At 45.5% G+C, this 24,783-nt stretch overlaps 1 protein-coding gene across 7 annotated transcripts in view; it reads left to right on the top strand.

Annotated features, from left to right (window-relative positions):
- nlgn3a (neuroligin 3a) overlaps positions 1-24,783 on the top strand; it is a gene marked incomplete at its 3' end in the record, with an annotated part of 93,444 nt that overhangs the window by 40,033 nt on the left and 28,628 nt on the right. For all 7 annotated transcript variants that reach the window (XM_084549530.1, XM_084549529.1, XM_084549528.1 and 4 more), the window contains one exon: positions 15,313-15,498. In XM_084549530.1, the coding sequence (XP_084405656.1) occupies positions 15,313-15,498 (186 nt within the window). The remainder of the gene's footprint in view (positions 1-15,312; positions 15,499-24,783) is intronic.

Raw genomic sequence — 24,783 nt, 5'->3', positions numbered from 1 at the left:
TAAACTCCCATTTACATTTACTAACAATGCCGCTGTGGTCAAAATTATAATAGTAATACCAGCAATTGGTTTTGAATAAATAGTCTGAGGGAAAAATCCTTAAGGCTTTAAAAGAAAAGGATGGTGCCATGTTTTAAATATAGAGCGCTAACAGGTTTTTCTGTGCAAACAAGGCAGGGTCCAGTGCCATTTGCTGGTGGCACCATTACTATAATGTCCATTTCCCCCCCATGTAGTAAAAGGCTAAATTAGACTCCTCTGGAGCCAATTTAGCCGAATTAAGGAGCTTACAAAAGGTCATACTTACATTTCATTTGAACTTAATAGACATTGCAATAAGCATGCTCTTCTGTGTTTGCCTACATCACCAGCAGACACTTTCAAAATTAATAAGACCAAATATGCAGTCATTACTTCTGATCCTTCATCATCCGGAAGCTTTGCAGGTGGCTAGGGCAAAAACCTCAGGTATCCAATATCTTTATGGCATTTTCCCAAATTAGACCTGCAATCCGCAGTATGTTTGGCCACTGAGCTACCTCGTTAAGTTAAATAATGAATGAATTGCACGGGTAATTATGAAAACTGCTCACAAGCGGGACTAATGCTTCTGCTGGTTTAATTAGAACAGGAGCCTGCCACTCAAGGCTGCTCCTCATGCCAGTCCAGGGGACAGAATTGAGGAGTCTCGGGCTAGAGGAGATAAGGCTCGGCTCAAAGCTCAGTGTGGTACGGAGCTGCCACCATTACACACGCTGCTAAAGGTAGCGAGGCTGCAGGATTTTCAGCCACAGGTAGGGATGTTGCCGACACAATGCACAGCTTTATCCAGTTTTTCTAGGCTACAGAAGATTGGATGGTCCGTTAACCTGTTTTGTGGCACATTATTATCATCGGCTTTTGTCTTTGATAGTACCACTTAGAAGAGATATTGCAGGGCACTATCCACAGCCAGTTAGTGGACACGAGTGAAGGAATAGATGTGGGGGATGTTTTGATCAACGCTTCATTTCTGTTCTGCACCTGCTAGCTGTTTGCTGCTGATGCTGTCATAGGGCCAGAGGGCTACTGGAGCACTGAGTGAAACAAGATGTCCAGCAAATGCGATTCGCAATTCTTCCTTCCCCATTAGAACGTGCCTCTTCCCCACCCATTATTGTCATTGTTGATGGTCCAGTAATCCGCCCTTGCAACCTCTAGGCACACTGCCCCTGAAGGATGCTAAGTTAACAACAGAGTGTGTCAGAGAGCTGCAAAAAAAAGCGTCAGTGCAGGCGCCGATGCCCATTCAGTCTGAGGAGGGGTGACATTGGCCGTGGCTGCCCAGAAACGCCACATAGCAATCTGTGTAATGAGTGGTTTCCCCTCTGACTGAGATGACTTGTCATTTCATTCATACGTCGTAGCTCGATACATCCTTCCCAGCTCCTCTCAGCCCTCTCAAGCCTGAGGGGGAGAGGAGAAGACAGTGGGGATGACATAAACACAGAAAGAGATGAAGTGTTCAGCAGGGGGAAACGAAATATGTACTGTATATTAAATGAAGGAAATTATCGCAGTGATTCAGTTGCTTTGATGATAATTTTGCAATTATAGGGTAACCATGTTAGCTAAAATATGAGAATTTACCATTTGAATACTGGGATAAAGTTTTTTTTTTTTATGCAAATACAATTCCCTCTGCACATTTGGCAGAAATTGGTTTCGCTCATTTGTGTCCTTGGTGTATAACAAATGTCTGAGCTCGTGTTGTTGTTTACATATGTCTGTTTTGAGAAGTGCGAGCATGTGCCCTAGATAAGCCCATAGGCTTATGCAGCCGCGGTTCAGACGTATGAACTCATAAACGTCTATCAAATAAAGCAGAAGAAACTCAATTAAGGCGAGAGATCTGGTGGGGATTGCATCAAATTAGGGGACTGACAAGCTCAGTAATCTGGAGCATATAGCATTTTTCATCTAATAGCACTCAGAGATGTCCTTGGCAAATGGAGTATATGTTGCGATGCTCGCCTGATAGAGAGGGAGGAGAGTGGAGCTCGGGGGCGGGGGTCATGTACGAGTACGGTGACAATTTCTTCCGACAACGTCCCGTCTCACTTTTGCTTCGTCAGCACGCTCTTTAAAGCAGGCATGTCTCATTTAATCAAATTACCTGCCGGAGCTGCTCCTTCTTTTATTAATTTATTGCGGGGCGGAGGGGTGATGGAGGGGGCTGGTCGGGTTGTATGACGGGGCACGGAGGAGCCCCTTTGGGATAAGTGTGTTTGTGCTCTCTGAAACGTGAACCAGAGGAGGCTGAGCTAACAGGAGCTGACAGTGGCAACCGCCCTTGCGCTCGGCTGCGAGAGGACCAGTCAGCTTCTTCACTCGAGCCTCATTAGGGAAACAGTGAGAAGAGTCATCTGAGGCTCGGAGACGGGAGATGGGTCTGGTGCTGCTGCTGCCTTTCAGAGAAAAATGGATCAGGTTTGACTGTAGATGTCAAGAGTTTCAGGCTCAGAAGCTGTTACGTTAAGTGTTGGTGAGGATAGCCGGCTCTTATCCAATCACATCTCCCTGTAATATGCATAGAGGCTGAATTAGCTCTGTCAGTGAGCTATGTAGGTTTTTCTTGTGGTTTAATCATATAACTCGAAAATCCCCGACCTAATTGTCCATCGAGAATGACTTTGTGGATAAATATAAAATGCAGGCTGTTAACAAAATATGGTGTTGGCACAGGCAAGAAAAATGAACAAGACTGGAAGCAGCTTTGTGCCGTTCCACCTCTTCCTCTTTGCTTTTGCTCTGCGCTTTGGCCTTCGGGTTCTCAGGTGTACAGTGCGCCTGGCCAGCATATAGGGCACGTGGAACAAAGCCACGGTGACATTTTATCTGACGGTAGCTCCTGTGGGGCCTGAGCCATGCTGCCGAACTGTCAGGCAGATTTCAGCGCGATGAGAAGTGAGGAAGAAAGCCAAACAAACAGAGCCCTGGCACAATCTCCCATCGCCAAGCAGTGCAGACGAGCACAGAGAGGCGTCCCCGGGGAATCGCAGGAGGCCGAGATGAAACAGAAAGCGAGATCTAACCTTTTTGTTGTTGATGGAACCTGGTTCTTTAGTGCTGCTAGATTAAAAGGAAGAACTGCGAAGTGAAATGAAAAAGGGATCACTTCAGCGGTTCAAACATGGAGACCCTTACCGGAGACAGGACTTCCATATCAAGTGAGGGGAGGAAAATGAAGCAGATATTCTCATCCTTTGTAGGACACGGGTACAAGTGTTTCTTACACCGTGCATGGCCTTTGTGTAACATGCGACAACACATGACAACCACACTCCCTCTATTGTAGATGCATTATGGTAATCATACGCACTATTTCAAAAGCTTTTCATCCATTTTTCATTTGTCACTGTTCTCGGGGTGAGAGCGTAGGCATGCTTCATCAACAAAGGAATATGTGAAGCCAAGCAAGCCAAGCACCCTCACAAGGTAGAAGATTATAAATTCTGCATACGTACAAACCCAGTGCTTTCAGATTCTAGGATACTCAAAGACTGCCAATTGCTAATATGGACATATCAAATATGTTCAGTGTTGCTGAGCTTTGTTAGCAGACCCCATATGCCACAGATTCACTTACTTTGATTGGCTTTCTTAAAGTAGGTGGCACTCCCGTGGTATATATTCTTTTTATTGTATAACGTACAACTTTGTCCTTGATCGTGGTCCACAGAAATGCTGCAGCACTTTTACGCAGAATTTCAGAAAACCTGGCTTTAAAGTGCTAAATGTAAAGACGTGGAGTGGTCTAATTAGATATATACCTTCTCCTCTCTATAGGGTTGGCATTAGCCTCCAGTTGCTTTCACAGGCAGATGAAGAGATACCCACCACTGATGTTAAGCTGGAACTGGAGCTGGAGCCCCAGGAGGCTCTGATCAAATCCCCAACTTAGCTCTCCACAGTGCACCGCGTAGCCCACTTCAGCCTCACATGGCCCAGCCTGCCCCAGCTTACACCAAAGTGATCCTCTTTTACCATTCTCCTGTCGTGAAGAGGAGGATGATTGCAGCAGAGAGAGAGACAGAGATCAGATGGAGAAGAAAGGAGGAGGAAGGAGGAAGCGAGAAGGTGCAGGAGAAGTAGGATGGTGATTGAGAGGTACTTTAACATGGAGGGTTTAGAGGAAAGTCTGCAGTATAGTGAAGTCTTTCAGTGTCAAAGTTCACTCAAGACAGGCAGGACTTTGAAACAAGGCTTACTGCCTCCAGTTAGATGCACCAGACCTTTGAAAATGGGGCTTAACACTTCTTTTATAAGTGACAGACACTTTAAACTCAGCCCTGGCTCCACTGGTTAGTGGTGTCAGGCTTTTAAGAATAAGGCTATAAACAGCGAGTGTGGAGGTGAGACCTTTTATACCTGAACTCAGTTTGTCAGAACTGCTGCTTATTCTGATGGCTGGTACAGATCTTGTACCTTTTTCCACATCGGAGAATAAATGCATGCTATTACCACTGGCCCAAGCGGCTGCTCACATTGCCATCGTTTCGCCACTTCATCAAATTGATATTGTGGGAAAACACACAGACTGTGCCCAGTCTTCAGTTCATAAACACACCGAGACTCTCTGCCAGTTTTCCACTGGCTAGTGCACTGGCCGTAGACCTGGTCAGTGCGCTTGGCTGATAATATGAATGGTAATGACGGACTGGCTGTTGGGATTGAAAGCAAAAGTTCTGTCATAATTGAGTTTGATTAATTAAAGTTACTCCGCTGTATTCTTACAGATCAGTGCGTCTTGTTAGAGGGCAGAGGGTTGAGTCACCGGGGGGGTGGTGTTTTTTTTGGCCAATGTGTATGTGTTTGTGCATGTGTAACCTGCATTTGTGGGTTAGGCAGGTTGTTGTGTGAGGAACTAATTGAAATGAGAGGCGATGTGCAAGTCTCAGCCAACATGGCCGGTCCATTTGTCAGGGTGACATCACTGCACTCACACCCCATCCATCTCCGCTCGGCGCCAAAGAACCATGCTCCTCCTGGTGATTAATATCCATACCTCCCTCACTGTGCTGCATACCCCCCCCCCCCCAAACCCCCACACCCCACCACTGCACTCGCATGCTGCCGCTGCTCTGCACATGCACACCCACAAACAAACAAATACTCTCACACACGCTCCGTTGGAAGCCCTCCTCTTCTCCTGTGCACACAGTGGCGGTGCTCTCACCCACAGTCACTGCCACGGCGCTCCCATTGACTCTCTCTCACACACACACATGGCTCGAGCCCAAAGCCAAAACAGTTGCACACATAAGCTTCCTAACTGTTCCAAACACAGTCTGTCCTTTGGTACGTTGAGGTATTGCATACCCTTTATCCGTTCAGACTATTATTGCTGAGTCGAACGAAATCCTGCTTCCCGTTCAACTTATTTTTAATGGTTAAGCATGTAAACTGATATGTTTTGAAAGCACCATCCACCTTTAATAGATTTATTTCGATGCACCGTGCTGATAACTCATGAACTTCAAAAAATAGAAAAGAAAAACCTTCTGCACTCGTGCTGTGATGCTGCAGGATATCATTTGTCATGTCAGACAGACCTACAGCAATTAAATACATTTTAAGCCATAATTTCATTTTGCTATGTCACCACAGTCTCTGAGAAGCTTAAAGGATAATGTTAGCGATATTTCATATTTATTCTATTGTAAAAACGCCTTAATATGCCCCTCGATGCTTCCTGACATCCTGTCTCTGGCGCTTTTCCAAAGCCTTGTTCCTTCCTGCTCAACATTTTATATTTTAAAGAGTGGAGCCCTAATGTCTGAGACCATAGGTGTCATGGTTTCACGTTAACCTGGAAATAGTCAGGTGGAAGGTCTGAGGATTTTAAAAATATGAGAATTTATGAGAGAAAATTGACAAATATCCAAAATGCTGCAATCTGATTTAAGCAAATTTGTGGCATTGTTCGCGTAAACCCATTTGTACAAATGGTTGGATGACTCTCTTCAGATGAAGACCGAACGTGCTTCGACGAATGCATGGTGCATTATAAGAAAATGACAGATATCCAATTGTTATTCAAAGGCAAGAAAGTCCTTCTCAGCATCCAATCACGGCTGGACTGAAGGTTTCAGCGCGTTGCACACTAAAATGCTTTGAGGAAACTGGATGAGTTGTGTCCAAGGCACGATCCCGCGGGTCAAAAGTTGCCATGCCATCAACAGATCAATACAACTGGCCTTGCTCACTGTGAGGAAAAAAAACAACAACAGCTTAATTACAGATGCAGAATTTAGCAGAGAAATACGACTCCAGTCCGTAAACAGTCAAAAGAAGGCTGTCTAGTGGAGATCTCAGAGCATGAGAAGCATCTCTAAACCTCTTCTCAGGAGGGGAAACAAGGCCGAGCACTCAGAGTGGACTGAAACAGAGCAGGCTTTCTGATTGGATTACTGGAGAAAAAAAAACAAGTTCTATTTAATGCGTTTGTAAACTAAAAAAAAAAAAAGCTTTCCACAAATGTGAGTCAAACAAGAGTAAGACTTGTATTTGTTAGGGTGTATTTTCCATCTGGGATTTAAATTGAAGTAATCGAGGAACATGCCATCCAATGCAGTAGTTCCTATGATGAGTTGTTAGGCAACTGTGGAGGTCTACGGCACTTGGGAATAAGCTGTCTCAAGCTTTGGTTCCACAGACAGTACTTGAGTATGATCATTAATTGGTCATTTTGACAACAGCAAAAACATATGCAGTCACTTGCTAGTTCATTAGGTACACCAGTCTGTGCACACCTGTGTATCACCAGTCTAGCAGTTCTCAGTGCTCATCAGGGCTTTGCATATTTAGTGTGCAGTACATAAACATATACATAACCAGACAGTCTGCGTACAATCTCGGCAGGTCCAAACTTTTCTGTCAGTGTGCGACACGGAGAATCAAAAAGCAGATTTCTGAACAAATCATTCCTTCCTGTAAACTTGGGAGTCGGTTCCAAATCCGAACACAACCCCACTGGCAGCGGCTCTACCTTTTGTAGCCAAAAATATCATACCCATCCGAAGACAAATAAAAAAATCACTCAGACGGTACACATCACAGTACTAAACCTCAGGAAAACAGATGCTCATTTAAATTGGCGCCATAGATTTACAACAAACGTTGGCAGGATTTTATAAATGAACAAACATGAGACGACGGGATTTACAGTATTAGGAGTAAAAGCTGCAGAATGGGCCGCGTGTTCTCCAGTCGAACGGTCAACCAAAACTAAGCTCATTAAGGAGCCACTCCAACCTGAGGAGAAGAGGAGTTCGAGGCTTTGAAGATCCTCTAAATGATGACCTTTCTCTCCTGCTCTGCTCCACTGATGTGCTTTGATAAGCTGGGCTCTGATCTCTTCCGTGGCATCGCGGCGCATCACTGCACACTGCCTCATCCTCATCCTCATCCTCATCCTCCCGGAGCTGCTCAGCTTTCTCACTGCGCCCTCAGATTACATCACCCGGGCTTGTTGTCATGTTTCACACCATGCCTTTAAACTTGGTCAGCCACAGGCCAAGGAATGAGGACAGGGCACCCCGAAGATGTGTTGCTATGAACAAAAGATCATGATGATGCGTAATATATGCATTTTTTGTAAATATCAGGGTTTAGTAGAGTCAAATTATTGTTCATCAAATATCTCCCAGCGACTCGTGTTCCTTCAACTGGAACCAAAGTGCTGCTTAACCTCACAGTTGTGACTCTCAAACACCAGCATCTCCCTCTCCCCCCGTGGAAGCATGCAGGCCCGCCTCCGCACCAGCTGTGAGATGCAAAGCTCCCCTTCATGTAAAAGCATTTCGCTGTCTTTGAGAATCCTCTGTCCGTGCTATTATGTGAAAAGAGAGACGCTGAGAGACACTGAGAAGAGAGTAGGTGATAGGTAGGGGTGGTGGGGGGAAAAAAAAAAGGCGGAGGCATATATGGAGAACAGAGAAAGACACCGAGAGCCGAGCAAGAAACATGACAGAGAGATCCGGCAAAGGCAGGGAGAGACGGTGGAGGGAGGGTGGGGGGTGGGGGGTGGAGCAGAGGGGAGAGCAACAAAACTGGAAGTCGACAGCCGCCGTAGTCTACGTGTGATTGATTGAGTGGCACTTAGATACCAGGGGTCATACATATGCAAACTGCTCATTTGTAGTTGCTGCCAGGGCTGCTGTTCGCCAGAGCCCTTGAATAGTCGCCTGACCACCGGGACACATCACACAATCAGATTAAGCAGCCCCAAAGTCACATGCAGGACGACCAGCAGCTGCCACGTGCACCACTAGCCTCTGACTGTGTGTTTTCCATCCCCGCCCGCCGTAACAGGCCTTTGTCAGCCTGTACGAGATCTGGGTTTTAAGGCCCCGGATATGTGTCAGATGAGCTTTAGTGTTTGTGCGCCACATTTTTATTTTTTCCTCTTGACATTTTGTTGTTGTTTTTTTTCCCCTTCTTTTCTTGCTTTGTTGCACACAAACCACATTTTCCATTTGAGCGGCTCTGTCTGTTTACAGTCGCGCCGTATGCGTAGTGCTCTGTCTTCGGCGTCATCCAGCAGAGCTGGTTGGAGCTGCGTCCGTCTGCGGCGCCGCGCGCAGCCGAGACTAATGCTAGCCATCGGTCTGTTCACATTCTCAGCACAAAGACCTGCAGTTTAGCGAGTGTGTTATTATTCGGTTTGAACTCGGCCCGCGGTGTCGAGGGGCGGGCCCCTGAAACATCGGATGACTGTGTTGCCGTTTGAGGCGGCCTGATCTTTTCTTTAATTATTGATTTGCAGTTAGGCCAGAAAGAATCGGGGGCTCATACATGATGAATTATTTCTAACCATTATCTAGTCTGATTCTTCAATCATGTTGTATGAATTAATACGGAACTGGTAATTGGGAATCGGAAAGAATGTTTCCCCCCCCCTTCGAGGTCTTTATTTTCTCTTCTACCGGAAACAAGGATGTGGTGTTTAGTAAATGGACTTCTGTGTTCAGGCTGCCATAAAGAGGCTTTCTTGTGCTTGCTTGCTTGCACTTCTCTCTTTCTCTTCCCCTCTCTCTCTCTCTCTCTCTCTCTTTCTCCCCCTATCTCTCTCCCCCTCCTACTCTCAGATCAGACTGCACTCCAGCCATGTTATTGGGCAGTGGGCCGTAAACAGGAGCTGCACACTGATCCAAGTAGCAGTCACCTTCATTCAGGCCCACGCCCCACTCCCTTTTGCCCGGCTTTCCTTTCGGTGTGCTGAAATCCTCGCTGGGAAAAAAAAAAAAAAAAGATGAAAAATCTTATGGGAATGGCTCCCTGTGTGGAGGATGGACCGCTGGGTATGCCCCTTGCTCATCTTGAGCCTGACACACAGGCCCTTTATGTGGCTATGTGGAGGGTGGCCCCTTCCATCCTCTGCTTCTCATCCACACCCCAGAGGCTCCCATTCAGCCCGGGCCTGGCTGGGGGGGAAGTTGGAGCTCTTTTGTAGTGGGGGATTCTTAGTGGGGGCTGTCAAGGCTGTGACTGTGTGGGCCTTTATTTCCTCAGAAAAGAGAAGGGGGAAGAAGAGATAGAGGGAGAGGGCATGAGGGAGACCGGGGCGGAGGGGGGTGGTACCAAAGGAGAGTTTGGACACAGACAGCCTTGTTAACCAGCACCCCCAAAGAGAGAGAGGATGAGAGGGAGAAAGAAACAGGGAAAAGGCGAAGTAAAAGCAAGAATGAATTCAGCCGAGAGCCAGAAAAACGTCCTCCCCGTTACGTCACCGTCGTTATTCCCATCCTCTCTCCTCTCTCTTTCCCTCCACTCTTCCGTATCTGCTCCCTCCATCTGCCCCTATGTAAGCTCACTCTTCAGCTCAATAACAAGCTTTTGCCCTCCCCCTCACCCTTCCTCGCCCCCCTTCTCACCCTCCGCCATTAGTTTACACACATTCCATTATCTGGGAGACCAGGCTAAGAGAGATGTCTGGGGTCAGAGCGATCATTATCATCACCTCTTTCCGCTACACTCTTGAGTTATGGCCCGCCGTATAGGAAACAGACATTTAAATCATAATCAATAGAGCAATATCAATGCTGAGGAGCATGGCTAAAGGAAATCACTGCCTCGGCTCAGGAGGAAATGCACGCGCTCAGTTTGGTCTGAGATAGCGGAACGCACGTATTGATAAAATATGATCAAGCCACAAAATGCATTATGTGGCATCACGCTCAGCGCAGTTTGTTTGTTTCTGGGGAAAAGCATGTGTGGAAATTGAGAGGAACAGTGATCACCTGGCCTCTGAATATCAGAGCGTGCCGCACATGTTATTGCGTCCGACGCGGCGTTTGAGGTCAGCAGAGGGAGGATGCTGTCACGCTGTATACGTTCACTGACCCTCTGGTCATGTTAAGGTGTCATGGGAAGTAATGTTCCTTGCAGGGCGAGCTGTACTACATACACACAATATTTTGTCCGGCAAGGACGATGCAAGGAGACAGGTGAGACCTGACCCGGCTGTGACCAGACCGCAGCCACCAGTGCCACTCCAGCTGAGATCAGGACTGAATCTCTGCCTCTGTGCTGCCACAAGGAGAAAATGCCCGCTCTCCGTACAGCAGCAGTGCACCACATCACTGTCAGGGAAGAGCGGCTTCGAGACACGATACAAAAACATGTCATGTAATCACCCGGTGCAAATTACAGTTCTAACGTGTAGAGAAAGAGCGCAGAATCACTGTTATTAACTCATACAGTTTGTTTGTGATGAATAAGACTCTCTTATGCAAATGTACCGTCGGATCTAGCTGACACGTGAAGACAGGTTTGTTTCTGGAACGGAGACAAATTGAAAAGTTATACTTTGACACAACCTTTTGCAAGTGATGCTTATATAAGTACTTTTCTTACAGCTCTCATTAAACTGATTTTGGATTCAGCATACATGATTTAGCAAGGTAGCAAAATACGACCAGATACCTGGTTTCTTTTCTCCTGTGTAGTCTGGCTTCAGGGCATTTCTCATTTCCTTAAATGTGACTATTTTCTTCATCAAGGCAAACACTTTTCGCTGACCCTCTTGAGCTTGACATACAAAACAGCGTGTTGTTATTGTTTTTGTTTTCTTTCAAGAGAAAAAAGCATTGCCTAATCAGTATACAATATTTGTATTCAACATATAAGTATAAGGCTTAGCCCAAGGGGTGTCAAACATACGGCCTGGAGGGTCTAACCTGGCCTGTGGCATGAATTTGCAATGTGAGTTATCTGGAACACCCTATGTTCAACATAGTTCTTGAACGTACCATTGCCTTGTGTGGTAAATGGTATGGACAGGTGTCAGTCTGTTTTATTAGCAAATTGTTTTTATGTCCAATAAAGAAAGGCACTGCTGAAACTTCGCTAAGTATGGGGTTTGAAGTTACAGTATTTAGTGCCTGCCTGCACGGTTTGGTGTATTTCTTTGCTGGAAAGACTGGATGCTCCTTGCAAGCCTGTTTCTATCAGGAATTGTACTTAATTGATGGTAAACCTCATGCTAGCAGTTTGAGGAGAGACTGTGTGGGAAACACTTATTGCACCAAGCTGCTTAGAACCTACTCAACGCTTATGAAGGTGGTAGGAGCCTGATGACGTGTTTCTTCACCCCACTGATGGGACACTGCTGAAGGAGGGTTTACCAAACTATATAACGGCATTCAGCATCCCAGGAACTGTGAGTCCTGTCTAAACAACTGGATTTCAATGAGTTCCAACAGGTGCTCCAATGGTTTGGTACCGTAGACTGATTAACTAAGAATCTCAGGTATTCAAAATATTTTTTTTTTGTTTTGATATTAAACTCAAAGATGAGGACCACCTGGTCACAAATAAATTGCATGTGTGCTTCTGGAAGTACCTTTGTGATGATGTGTTTTCTTCCAGCTGGTAATGAGTAGGGAACTATGGGGCTACAGTGGTTTTATTAATGTATGGGAGGCTGAGCTCACATGGCCCGCATAGCTGCATACGAAGCTAACCAGGTCTCTCTGCACCCTGGAAAGAGTCATACATTCTAACGACTAGTATACACACACCTCACCCGTCACCCGTTCACAACCCACGCAAAAGGTGATTTCTCAGAATTGTTTTGTTACCTACCCCCCTGTAAAGTTAGAGAACGGAACGAATTATTCCTAATTTGTTTTAGTAAGAGTAGTGGACTGAACACAGTGCCCAGAACTAAAAAGCAGACAGCAATGAAATAGCACTTATCTTTCTTTGGAAACTTCAGGTTCTTAAAGGATAGTTCATTAAATCTAAATATTTTCATAATGCACTTGAACTTCTTTGCACTAAAACAAAGGGAAAAAGCTGGAGTTGTCATTATTTATAGGTTATTTTGCTGTTATGTTACTGGTCCGCCGCTTTAAATCGAAATTGGGCTGTATGTGGCCCCTGAACTAAAATGAGTTTGACACCCCAGTCTTAGCCTCAGTTATTGAGGTGAAACATTAAATCCATAGTTTGTTACAGAACTCACATCAGGCAAGATTAATAATGTCACAGGGAAAATTAAATTAGCACACATTCATTTGTATGCACTTTGCTTTCAGTGTATCAGATCAGCTAGCACCGTTTACTATTTAATGATTATTTTATATGAGTGGAATTAACCTAACTGACTGTAATTGTGTGTACTGTTTGTGCCAACGTTAATTGGTCACATCATTTAAAAGAGAAATTTGCATATTGATTTGAATTAAGGCAGCCACCAAAGATGGATATTATGCAGTTGCAGTTATTATAATTACATGCTCATTGTAAAGCACCTAGTGTGTGTTAAAAATTTCAAGTGAGTGGCAGGTTGAGTAGCGCAGTCAAGCACGACGCCGGCCCCACCAAAGGGTTCAATAGCACCGAGCTTCAGCCCAGAATCCCAAGGTCCTGTGTAGGTGTGAGCTGTGAGCGGTTCATGTGCAGCCAAAGCCCACGCAGTGCTGATCAGACACATATCATCCACTAAATCTGGAAATCCATAACCCGGTTCGCAGAGAGTACGGAGCAATTTAAATAACCAGGAAGAAGGCGAAACTACACGGAGTATTATGTGTCATTATTTAGGGAATCAAAGTAAGCCTATATAATATTTTTTTCATCTTATAAGGTAGATTGAAAGCCCGGAGGTGATGCACAGGTGATCACCTCCCGTGCATCCGAAAAATATTTGCTAACGGACACCTCCAGAGCACGAGCGCGAAGACATATTGCCATAAAATGTATAAATAGAAATTGCCACGCATAAAAACAATTACTTCGCTATCTTAATTGCTTTCCAAAGAAAATACATTCTGTCACCTTTCCAATTAAAACATGACCGGGAGCTATATTAGATGTATTTTTAAATGGTGCCTGCAGCGCGTCTTGTTGTCTAAGATATTGGATTCCACCTCTACATTTTAATGACCAGTTTCATTTATAGGTGCATGGGAATCGGCAGGGGCTAAACAAAAAGTCACAAAAAAAAAAACACGTAGCATTGAGTAGTATTTTTTACGATGCCAGCTGAAGATCCAGTTCTAATGACGTACATTGTGTCATTTAATAATGGCTCGGATTACAATGCCAAATGGATAATGTTTACTGTATCTATTCAATTAGGCTAACGGTTGCACAGAATTCCTTACGCGCCAGTCTCCTGACATTTCTTAACCCATCTGACATGCACTTGGTGAAGTGTGAACCATTTCGCAAATGAGGGTTATTCTGGGAGAGTCACGTCTCCCCTCTCTTTCTCTCCGTCTTCCTCTTCACCCTGGAGAAGGTAGTAAAAGCTGTTGTCCTTTAGTCACGACGGAAAGCGACGAGGAGCTGCTGGAGAAAGCGAAAGGGAAAAGCTCTTCAATCGGAGTCCTCCTTTCTCCTCTCTCTCTCTCTGTCTCTGTCTGCGTCTGTCTCTGTCTGTTTCGCTCTCTCTCTGCGTGTGCCCTGCTGCTCTGTCATCCTCAGGGATGCGTCTGAAGGAGACCATCTGTTGATCCATTTGTCTCCTGCTTTGCTTCCTGTGCCACAGCCTCTCTCCTATCGATGATCGGGCCTGGCCTTTTCCCCGGCCCACCCTCTTTGTTAGTGCCAGCAGTTCCTCGGGTTGAGGCGGGTCTGCTGTTGGGGGGGGTGGGGGGTGGGGGGTGGGCGGGGCAGGAGGTGGTGCCCCGGTTTCACACAAACAAAGATAATAAGTACTGGCGGACATTTTCTTTTTTTACATCCACGACATGCCACAAACGGACCCTAGAGCAAGCTGCATTTTAGTGCTCATCTAAACTGAGCATCGTTGAGCTGACCTGAGTCAAAACACAGATTTTATGTTTTTTTATTTTTTTAAATATAATGTTTTGCATTGCTGAAAATCAAAACTGCTCCCTTTCTCCCTGTAGGACTTGAAAACAGATCATTACATGGAGGCATAGACCATGAAATAGATGTTAGGAACAATGCTGGGACGCTGAAGGACCATCACTGGAGGCCTGCAAACATTCACCGCTAACACATTTATCGCTTGTGAAATGTTTGGCAGCGTTGCCTCTAAAGAGAGTGGGCTGTTGGCTTCCACACATGTCTCGTAGCTGTCGCCTCGCGTGCATGTTCAGGGGCTTGATGGACACCGAGTCCACCGTGGGGACTTCAGGGATCGCTTTCCTTTGATCTTCTCCCGCGACTCTCGATTACCCATCATTCAGCGGGGCTTAGGCCCTGAAGAGCATCTTGGAAAGGGTGGTGTGTTAACATGAGCTCTGATGTACCCTACAGAGACTCACTGTCCAACTCAGACCTCATATAGCAGATTACACAGACGCGGAGAAAAATGCGCGCCATTAGCGTCGGTTGTGACTGCTCGGCGTGCGAGAGAATCGAAACGTGTCAGAGGGAGATTGTGACTCTGATGGGATGCGCAACGAGGTCGCAGTCCATCCTGAGAATTTTGCAGCTTCAAAAATGATTGTAAACCGTATTATCATTTTTTTCTCTCTCTCTCTATGGTTTTCATAGATTTGCAAGGTTTTCATCTGAACTGCTCAATATGTCCGATGATGGGTGTTCACCCGGGGAGACATGCCATTGATTTCCCATAAGGTGCAGATGACATGTGGTCACACGCGCTCCTATTTTACCAACAGCCATGTCATCTAATAAGTCAGGATTTCACCTCTGCTGCTGCGGCTGCTTTCACCTGCCGCGGTGGCGTTCCTGGCAAAATCAGGGTGGCCAACCTTTTGTGACCATCTACTTTTTTTTCCTTTTCGAGCGAGTTTTAAACGTCTTATCTTTATCTTTACGTTGCAGGCTTCCTCAGTACAGGTGACCAGGCCGCCAAAGGGAACTACGGGCTCCTGGACCAGATCCAGGCTTTGAGGTGGATCAGCGAGAACATCGGCTTCTTCGGCGGAGATTCCAACCGCATCACTGTGTTTGGTTCTGGGATCGGAGCTTCCTGCGTCAGCCTGCTAACCCTCTCCCACCACTCTGAAGGTACAGTGCGATGAGGGAGGAGGGAGGACGGGGGAAGGGGTGGCGGTGGTACAGCTGTGATGTAGCTCGTGCCTGCTGGCGTGTGGACTGCTTGATATTTGAAACAGGCAGCGAGTTATAGAGTAATGTATTCCACCGTACTGTACAGCATAACGAATGATTTAAGAAGCAGGTGTTTGCATTTAAATGACTGTGAGACTCAATCCCTCCAGAAATTGAAAATCCACGGCCGGTATGCACTCACATGTGGGTCTTGTCGTATTTCTGGTGGTTTGCTAGTATTCCTCTCTGTGAGAAATAAACATGTCGGTGTGGTATAATGTGTCTTTGTAAGCAAGATAAAAAAGGACAGAGTGTACCAGGGAGCAGATACAGACACACACATGCTCACACTGTCCTCCCTCTAAGCAGCGTTGTTTATCTGCCGGCTACCTTAATGCTACTTCATGATGATTTACTGCCCATGTTGGCCATGTCTTTAATACTAAATGCAGCATGCGTTCTTGACTTGGACATGCAATAAACATCCCTCATACTCATGATCCTCTAATGCATCACTGAATTAAGATGGGTACATTCTTGCAGGAAGTGCTTTGGCTCATATCAATGAACCGCCATCCCGTGCTCCATATGTGAACGTCAGCCTCCAGCTGCACCCCCGCGGATCCAAACTGGTCACTGCATCATTCCTAGCCTTAAGTTATTGTTATTATAGTAACATATTGATCAGTCGGTTTAAAAGCAGGCTGTTTCCATTTAATTGAGCTTTCGTGTGCACGCCAGGCTATCAGGAAAATTAAAGGGTTTTTTATGGTTTCGCATTATGTGGCGGTGATATTCCAAATGACAGATCCCCACATTTAGCCACGCTCGTATAACCTGCGTGTGAACATGTTAACAAGCCGCAAAAACATGCTGCTTTGGACACACGTGGTTGAAAATGCAACGCGGGGGGTTTATACTGTGCATTACTCGGAGGAGAAGCACATTAAAGAAATCACTCTTGCAGGAGATAGAGGCCTGGTCCTAGGCAGTGTTGTGGTCAGGAAGCTATTTAGCAGCAAGCCCCCCCCCACCCTCCCCCATCGCCGCACACACCTACAGACGCTAATGCACACTCTATATTTTTCCTTGTCACCAGGCAGAGTAGAATCTGTTCCTGGATTTTTGATTACCAGACCAACGTGCGTTTGAAAAAGGTCATTTGAGCTGCTCTTCTTTGAGCCCCATTACAGTGCCAAGGATTTGTGATGTGTTTTGCGTTCTCCAATTTGCATTAAAGTGTTACTAATTGCCTTGATTTCCTCCGATGAATGATGACTGCTTTTGGATTGAATTTTTACCATAAATGCCTTTTTTATTCATACTCCATAATGCTACGCTCCATGTAGCATGTTATTATACTGCCAGTGAAACCATCTCCTCTGCCTCCCAGTAAATTGGATATTACCGGGTCTGTTTTTTCCCCTGAATGGAAATGTATGCCCCACTGATGGGATAAAAAAAAAAAAAAAAAGCCAGTAAAACTTGAGGGATCCTAGAAAATTGAAACAGGAAGCCTTCTATCACGCCAGGACTCTTGCTGCGAATGTTACCAATGGCAATCAGATTTCACACAGACTCTCTCAGAGCACAGATTGTTGTAATTATATAAAGTTTAGGACTGGAGTGGGCTGCAGGATGTGACAGGAAATCCAAGTGAAGAAATGTCTTTTTGCACCTGTTTTCACAGCCTCCACTGTACCCCTCGTCTCCTATAGTCTTAACTGTTGAAGCGAAAACTGGTAGGATGTTCCTGTTGCCAAGACAACGGCATAAACAAGAAGGGGAATCAAAGCGTCTCGGATCTGCATAGCGGTGAAAATTGAAGTAAAAATCTATAATCAAATGAATTATACACTGTGGCATGAGCACACCTGGTTTCAGGTGGCCTCTAGTAATGGATTTGTGTAATGATTTCCTATTCGTGTTAGCAGACTGTTGCATCTCAGGAAGAGCGCCTTATATTGAGTTTCCTACTTTGCACTCTGAATGGAAATTAAGTCAGGAAACAAGATTGTAAACAATGCACCGTAGCTCCTCCTGACTTTTGATTCCGACTTGCTTACAAATAAGACATCATTCTCTGTGCCTGGAAATGCCGGCAGCGGCGTCTCATTGAATGCGACATATTTGAAGTCTGGAATAGAATAGGGTGCGGTGTGATGACATAGGATGGGATTCACATGCCTCCATGCCTACATGCACATGCGCACACACACACACACACACACACACACAAACACTTTCCTTCACCTTTTGCTCTGATGCAGGATAACGAGGCCCGGGTAAAAAAAGAAAAAGTAAATCAACGATGACACACTGTTCTAGAGCTCCCTGGTGTGTCGGTGTATTTAATGACAGTATTCCTACTCTTACTGTACACAGTCTGTCATCACTGCCTGCAGTGCATAGACTTTCCATCCAGCAGCAACTCTTTTCATGCCTGTTGGTGGCAGAGTGACAACTTATTTCAGATGCTCCATGCTCCTCCTGAAGCTTATTTAATAAGCTGAATCCTCCTATATCATCCTAGCCCTCCGGCCTTTCTCTTTGATTGCCTGCTCCTCTGGCCTGGCCTTGGTGGCGTCTCCATGTGGGCGTGCCGAGGGCTCCAGTCACAGGGTACATCCATCACAGGGCCTCCGCCTTCTGGCCTGTGTGGAGGCTGGCCTGGACGTCCTCCGGTGAGGGGCTACATTTTTTTTAGACCCCGGTCCCTGCCCTGCCTCCTCCATCTAATCTCCTCCTTACTGCACCCATCCGTCTCCCTGCCTTCACAGACAATAAATGCATGCAATGGACACACACTTTTTCTCCATGTGCCAGTGTGTCTTTCTCTCTTTTCTCTCCCTCTCTGGGCTTCTGCTCCCTAGTCTGCAGCATGTGTGGTGCGTTGCTATTAATAAGATGGCTGCCTTGTCTGCTATGTGGCAAGCAATCGAGCTGCACATCTGAGACTTTGGAAGCAGAATGGTCATTAAAAGCGCAGTCTCTCTCGGCGGGAGAGTGTTTTTGACCGGCTTATTAAATGTAGCTCAACAGTTGTGTTCCCACAGAGGAAATCTCCGTCCCCATCTTCTTTTTCAACAGCTTCAAAAAGAAAACGGCTACAGAAGTTCAGAAGCAAGGACATTAGCCAGTCCCATGTATTATCTATCTGGCATCGCGCAGGCACTAATTGAACATGCAGATTTGGCTTTTTCCCTATCTCCTAATAATCATTATGATTTAAAAAGTGAGATGGCTTCTCTGCACATGAACAGAATATCAAGTAGACAGTGACTCAGACATGTATATTTGTACATACATCTCTGGGTGCGTGCAGAAAACATGCCAAGCATCTACATAGTCATCTGCATGCATACCCCCGCTCTGTGCGTGAGTGCACGCAGGCGTGTCTGTTCGCGGAGCACACATTGAGGGAAGGGCTAGCTGTAGAGGCGCTGAAGGTCGTTTAGTTTCTTTTCTTTTTTTTTCCTCTCTTCCTGTAAGCAATCAGGATAAAAGCTCCTCTTCTAAGGAAGTGCTCCCCTTTTAATGGAATGTCTTGGACATTAAAGACAGCTAGTGTGGAGGATCCTTCATGCCAATGTCAGCTTTCATTTTTATTAAGACTTCTGGGTTATTGAGGACCATAAATGTGCATGTTAAATGCTTGGGTTTTATTACAGCAGTGCAGGGAGTACCTAGACTTTTCAATGCAAGACAACCCATAGCAAACTGAAACCCCTTGAACCATGAGTATTAAGAGGGCAGTGGGACAAGTACTCAGTTTTCACAAAAGGGTGCAGTTTTTGAATCTTTTTTATTGAGAGGGGTGGCCCAGACGACGATTAAATTAAGGAACATGTTTCGGGTAATGTAGATCTTCAGGATCATTGTGTGAAACCTTTTTTTATCAAATTGAATCTTAAATATGACCTTGTTCTTCTTTGCGAACTACTTGCTGATGATTTTCCATTGAGAATGTCCGATACGTGCAGCGCTAGAAAAGGTGTGATTGGGGGTCATGGGAAATGATGTACGGTACAGACTGTCTTCTGCTGATTGGGTAAGATACTCGGGCTTCTCTTTGAGTGACTTGATTGTGGTGAGAGAAGTGCAATGAGACACACACTGCAATGTCCTTTATTATCATTATTACAGTGAAGTATGTACAACCAGGGAATCATCTGAAGTAAAAATGGCTGACCAAGCAAAAGAATAACATGGGAAATGGTTATCACTATTCGCAAGTCCGGCTTTTTTGACAGATGTGATCGTGTTTCAATCGCAGTCAAGTGAAGTTGTGAAACATCTACAGATTCCTTTGAATATTTTTTTGTTAATCCTGCTTGTAATTATTCATGTTTTTTAGGTATGTTGTCCATCTGATTGATGCAAAACGAATTACTACTTGCCCACAGCAGAATAAGACCTCGGGATCAGGGCTGTAAGGTCCCATCTTTGCCCTCTTGCAATTTCAAATCAGTGTAAATTTGCTGTTTCTGGCATGTATTTAACCTATAGGGGGAAGGAAATAAGACTGACAGCAACGTTTATTGGATCGCAAATCAATCTGCCTCTGTCAATCTCGCCGCCGTTGTGGGATTCAAAGCCCGCGTTGCCACGAGCGCCTAACCTCTGCTCTGACAACCATTCGCCGTGTACATGCAGGCTTGTGGTTGTCCTTAGAGTAAGGAATACAAACACCATTCTGCGACGCCTGCTGGGAAATGCTAGCATGCGTTGAGCATTGTGAACTTGTGCAGTCCTTCAGCGCTGCATGGTGAGATACGATGTAATCAAAAAGACGGAAGAAATGCTATTTCAAATTACCCTATCTTAGAAAGTGAAGAAGGAGGCCAACCGGTAGGAGGCTGTATGGCGAGTGTATAAGTGTGTAATGTTACCTCACTTCTTTAACTGTGATATTACGTCTAGCTATGACCTTTGAAAATAACATGTGTGGGTTTCCTTTCTGAAACGAGACCCTTGGGAGGTTCTCCTTGTGGAATGGCCTACAGGCCCGTACTCCATAATGTCCCTGTACTGGGCTCTCGATGTGCAGATCTAGAGGTGCAATCCATCCACACTCAGTGTCAACTTCATTTCTGTGGGCTCAGGCATCCGTCGTCTTTTGGGTTTAACAACAAATAAAGGCACCTTGCAAGAGCTGGAATATGAATTGGAGTCACGGGGAAAGATAGCTGCATAACCACATGCCTGGGATGTTATTCATACACGATGCAGCTGCCATTGTTGTGCAAATGCCTCATGCTTGAGAAAAACTAGGGACAATTGTCGAAGTTGAATAGATCCCATTTCTAAGGTGTCAAAGGCATTCAGCAAGTCGACACTGTAAAGTTACCTGGGTGTTTGGGGCAATAGAATGCCTCTATCTCGAGGTTTGATTTGGCTGTTTGCTGAAGGGTGTCTGTGCATCTCAGGGTGTGAAAAAGGACTATACGAGATGAGAGAATGGGGACGCGCCTTGTCAGGTGCCGTATTCTTCCACCTCGATTGACAAGAGCGATAATTAAACCAGGGGGATGCCATCTCTGCGGCGCAAGAATGCTTGTATTTATTTACGCTGACTACTCGGCTTTGTTGTCTGCCATATACTGTGGCCTTCATTGTGTGGAAGGGAAAGCGCGCCGTCTTTAACAAGTGGCCTATGTGGTATTTTTCAGTCACTCTTTGAACAACAGTGTCTTGGACTTTGTATATCAAAAATTCAAAAATTGCTTCATTTTTGCAAAACAAAGGTGGAGGATTACCCGCCAACTAAAAGGTATTACTCTCTTTTGAACTTGAAAGAAATTGGAAATGGCCTAATTCAGGCAGCAAATGGGTTTTTTTTCTCTTCACTACTCAGCGTTGCAAAGAGAAAATGAGACCAAAGTTGTGTTGAGTAGAAAAAGAAAGAGGAGCAAGGTGGGGTGGGAGGTGTGTTATTAGGGTAAGGATGGAGCCTCTGTGGCCAGATAGCCGGTTTGAGGTTAACACTCGAGAAAATAATAAATATCTAGTCGGATTGTCCATCAACGTCAGCTTTACCTATCCCCGGCCAGAAGAGAGCAGAGGAATGAAGAATTGACGAATGGTCCTAAAACAGTGAAGGCAGTTTATTCAAGCACTGCGGGCATCAGTCTGTCTCTGCTTGCAGCCGGTAGTTGAGCCTATAAAGCATGGAGTTATAGGTGTTAAAGAGATGAACAGCAGGTCAGAGAAAGAAGCAGGAGATAATTGAGTACTTTAGTAAATCCATGCCTCCATCAACCAAGGTAATGGCTCAGAGCGTTGCATATACCTGTAGCCCCAGATCCACAACTCCGTGAATGGGCTGGAGCAGCTTGAGCGACATGTGGCACGCATGGGCTGTCTAAGCAATATCCTCCAAGACAATACAATGAGACCCATCTGGTGATGTATCACTGAGATTGCTTTTGGAATCTAATCGCCGCTGATGAACGAGGTGAGTACAAAATATGTCATCTGTTGATGACCTACAATCCCCAGTGAAGACGATAGCAAGTCATTAGTTCAGGTAGACGGCATCTATGAATCATCCTTGATAAATCATTCTCAAGAGCACGTTCATGCACCTCCTAACAGACAGTGACAGTAGGGATGCAGGTTGAACAGTGGCTGCGGCTCCTGCCTGTACCCAGGCGTTCTTTGATCCTGTTAGGCTTCAGATCAATTAAACCAATAGCTGCATCATATTGCTCCCAGACTGTCTCGTCTGTTTCCTCCCTTAATTGGTCTAATGACTTGATGGAGGTTTCTGTCTGTCCGTCAATTTCCTCGCTGCACTCCTCCCGACTCCTCAGCCTCCGACGCGTTCTCCTCGGCTCCCTTTCCCTGTTTCTCATAGCGGTGGCTTTCTTTTTCTGGTGCCCACCCTCCCCTCCCCCCTCGTCTCCCTTTCGTCTTCTCACCATGTCTCCCCCTCTCTGCCTCAGTCTTTCTCTGGCACCAGTGTAAAGCATCCATTATAGAGCGATGCATGGGTGTCTGTGTGAGTAGGAGAGAGGGGACTTGGCACTCCTCCTGCCCCACCTGCAGAGGAAGCACTGACAGCTGAGCACTCGGGGGCTCATCTCCCCCTCCTCCTCCGCCCATCTCCACATCTCTACTGACCTCCCTCCTCCTCCTCCTCTCACACCTTCTCCATCTCTCTTTTTCTCTCTCACCCTTTATTCCCTGTTGTTCCACGCAAATTGGCCCAATTTCTGCCACCACTCACTAGCTTCCCTCGCGCTATCTTCACATTTCATTATGTCCATCCTCCCTTTTGTCCGTTCTTTGTTTTTGTCCTTTTTCTTTTTAGTTGCCGTCTTCAGTGCCTTTTTTAAATAAGTCTCTTTTTTTTTTTACTCATGCTTTCTATGTGTTTACCCATTAGGCATTCCACACCAGCCAACAAGGATGGCCTAGATGTGTTGTTAAATAGACTGTTGTTTCCATGTTTGTCTGCCAAATGAACAACTACAGTGTAATTAGCTGAACTTTCCCCCTCTGTGACCATGAGCACTGTGTGTTTGCTTGTTGTTGCTGACAGCTCACCTCTGAGGCTAGCTAGGTCAGTCCTTCAGTGTCTGTTCATCTGTTTATCTCGGCCCGGGAAAAAAAAAAAGAAAAAAAAATGCTCAGCGTCTCTGCGTGAATTACAGATGGACACTGCGGAGCTGCTTTGAAGGCACGGCATGCTTGAGAAGCACCATCACATCATTCCTCGTCAATTTCATAGGTTTGCAGCACATGTGATTTATATACTGCACGTCATCTGCAGCTGCAGTTTGGAGCTACGCTTTTTGGAACTTTGCAAATATTTTCAAATCGGAAATGACTCAGTTCACAAGGAGGAAAAGTACTTGCTTACTGCGTGATTATAGGTGTCCGGGAATATATGCATCATGTTTTTTTTAAATGCTTGCTACAGTCTGTGACAGGATAATTTGGACGGAAAATTGTTTTTCAATGTGTGATAAGAAGTGTTGCCCAGATACAGTCCAATTACTGTGCAGTAGGAGTGAGCTTGTGGGATTTCCTTGCCGAGAGCCTTTCACAGTGTAAAACAGAGGACGGCATTCATGTATACCATCTGGATTTCTATCGCACACGTAATGTGCTGTAAAGTGCGCGCTTTACGGTTAAAGTGTATGTGATATGTGAGGGTACAGCTCGTGACATGCAGGCACAGCTTGCCTACCCAGTCGTTCGGTTCTGGGCAGTGCAAATCCATTAGCCTTAGCCGTAAAATTTGCATAGTCTGAGCACAATAAAATCCCCAATGAGAGGAACTTCGGCAAACATGCTGACGAGCTGAATCCTCTTCTATAAAGGGCCAACATTGTGCTATCTGACAAAAAGACTAAATCTTTGGCTCTCGAGCCCGCGAGGCTGTAATAGATTTTTAGCTTAAAGAGGTAACATAAGCTATAGATCCTTTCCAGAGGTAAAAGAGAGTGACTCACCTAATCGAATGTAACTGTTAGAGAACAATATTGCCAGTTTGTTATTTCACAACTTAAAGACAGTTCTCTTCTTCAGGCCGAAGTTCTACATCAGGTTACAGCGTTCATATTTAATTTATAGTTGGACTGAGAGGTTACCTGTTGCAAATTCAGTTTGACACCATAAATAGCATTTGTGTTGCACATGTAGCATGCTACACAAAATAAAATATTATCTCAGGTGCAGATAACAGCTTCGGCCTGCTTTTAATAGAACAGCTCGTGCAACATATTCAACCACACCTTGTGTCTCGCACCTCGACAACAACGCAATCACACATATGGCACTCGTGACATTAATTAACTCCTCCAAATTACTCCTGCCCCGCCACAGACACAGACCTACAAGACGGCGGAAGGCTCGCCTTGGTAGGAGCTTCTTATCTGCTCGATCATAACAGCCCCAGAGGAAATCCCGAGGAATTCCTGGCATTGTCAGGTATTTATTTGCGTGTCGGCTCGTGTAATTGACGAGCGCGAAACGTAGAGGTGCGTCTGCGTTGCGTGCCTTTCGAGCCTGCCTATGTTTTGTGTTTGTTTGCTTTCCTGTGGGATGGAGGACGTGTGCAGGCTGCTTCTCATCCAGGAACAATATCTGTAAGATTAGGCTGTAAAACATTCACGGCTTTTTAGCTAAATCCCAGGAAGGTTGCGATGGAAAAATAACCCATATGTGTAGCTCAGGGAGTTACTGTTGTGTACAGAGACCTAAAAAAAATATCAAACATTCATATACCGATAG

This window comes from Chelon labrosus, assembly GCF_963514085.1.
Source record: "Chelon labrosus genome assembly, chromosome: 8".
Lineage (NCBI taxonomy): Eukaryota > Metazoa > Chordata > Actinopteri > Mugiliformes > Mugilidae > Chelon > Chelon labrosus.
Note: the sequence above shows the minus strand (reverse complement) of the source record. Positions and strands in the feature narration are given on the sequence as shown.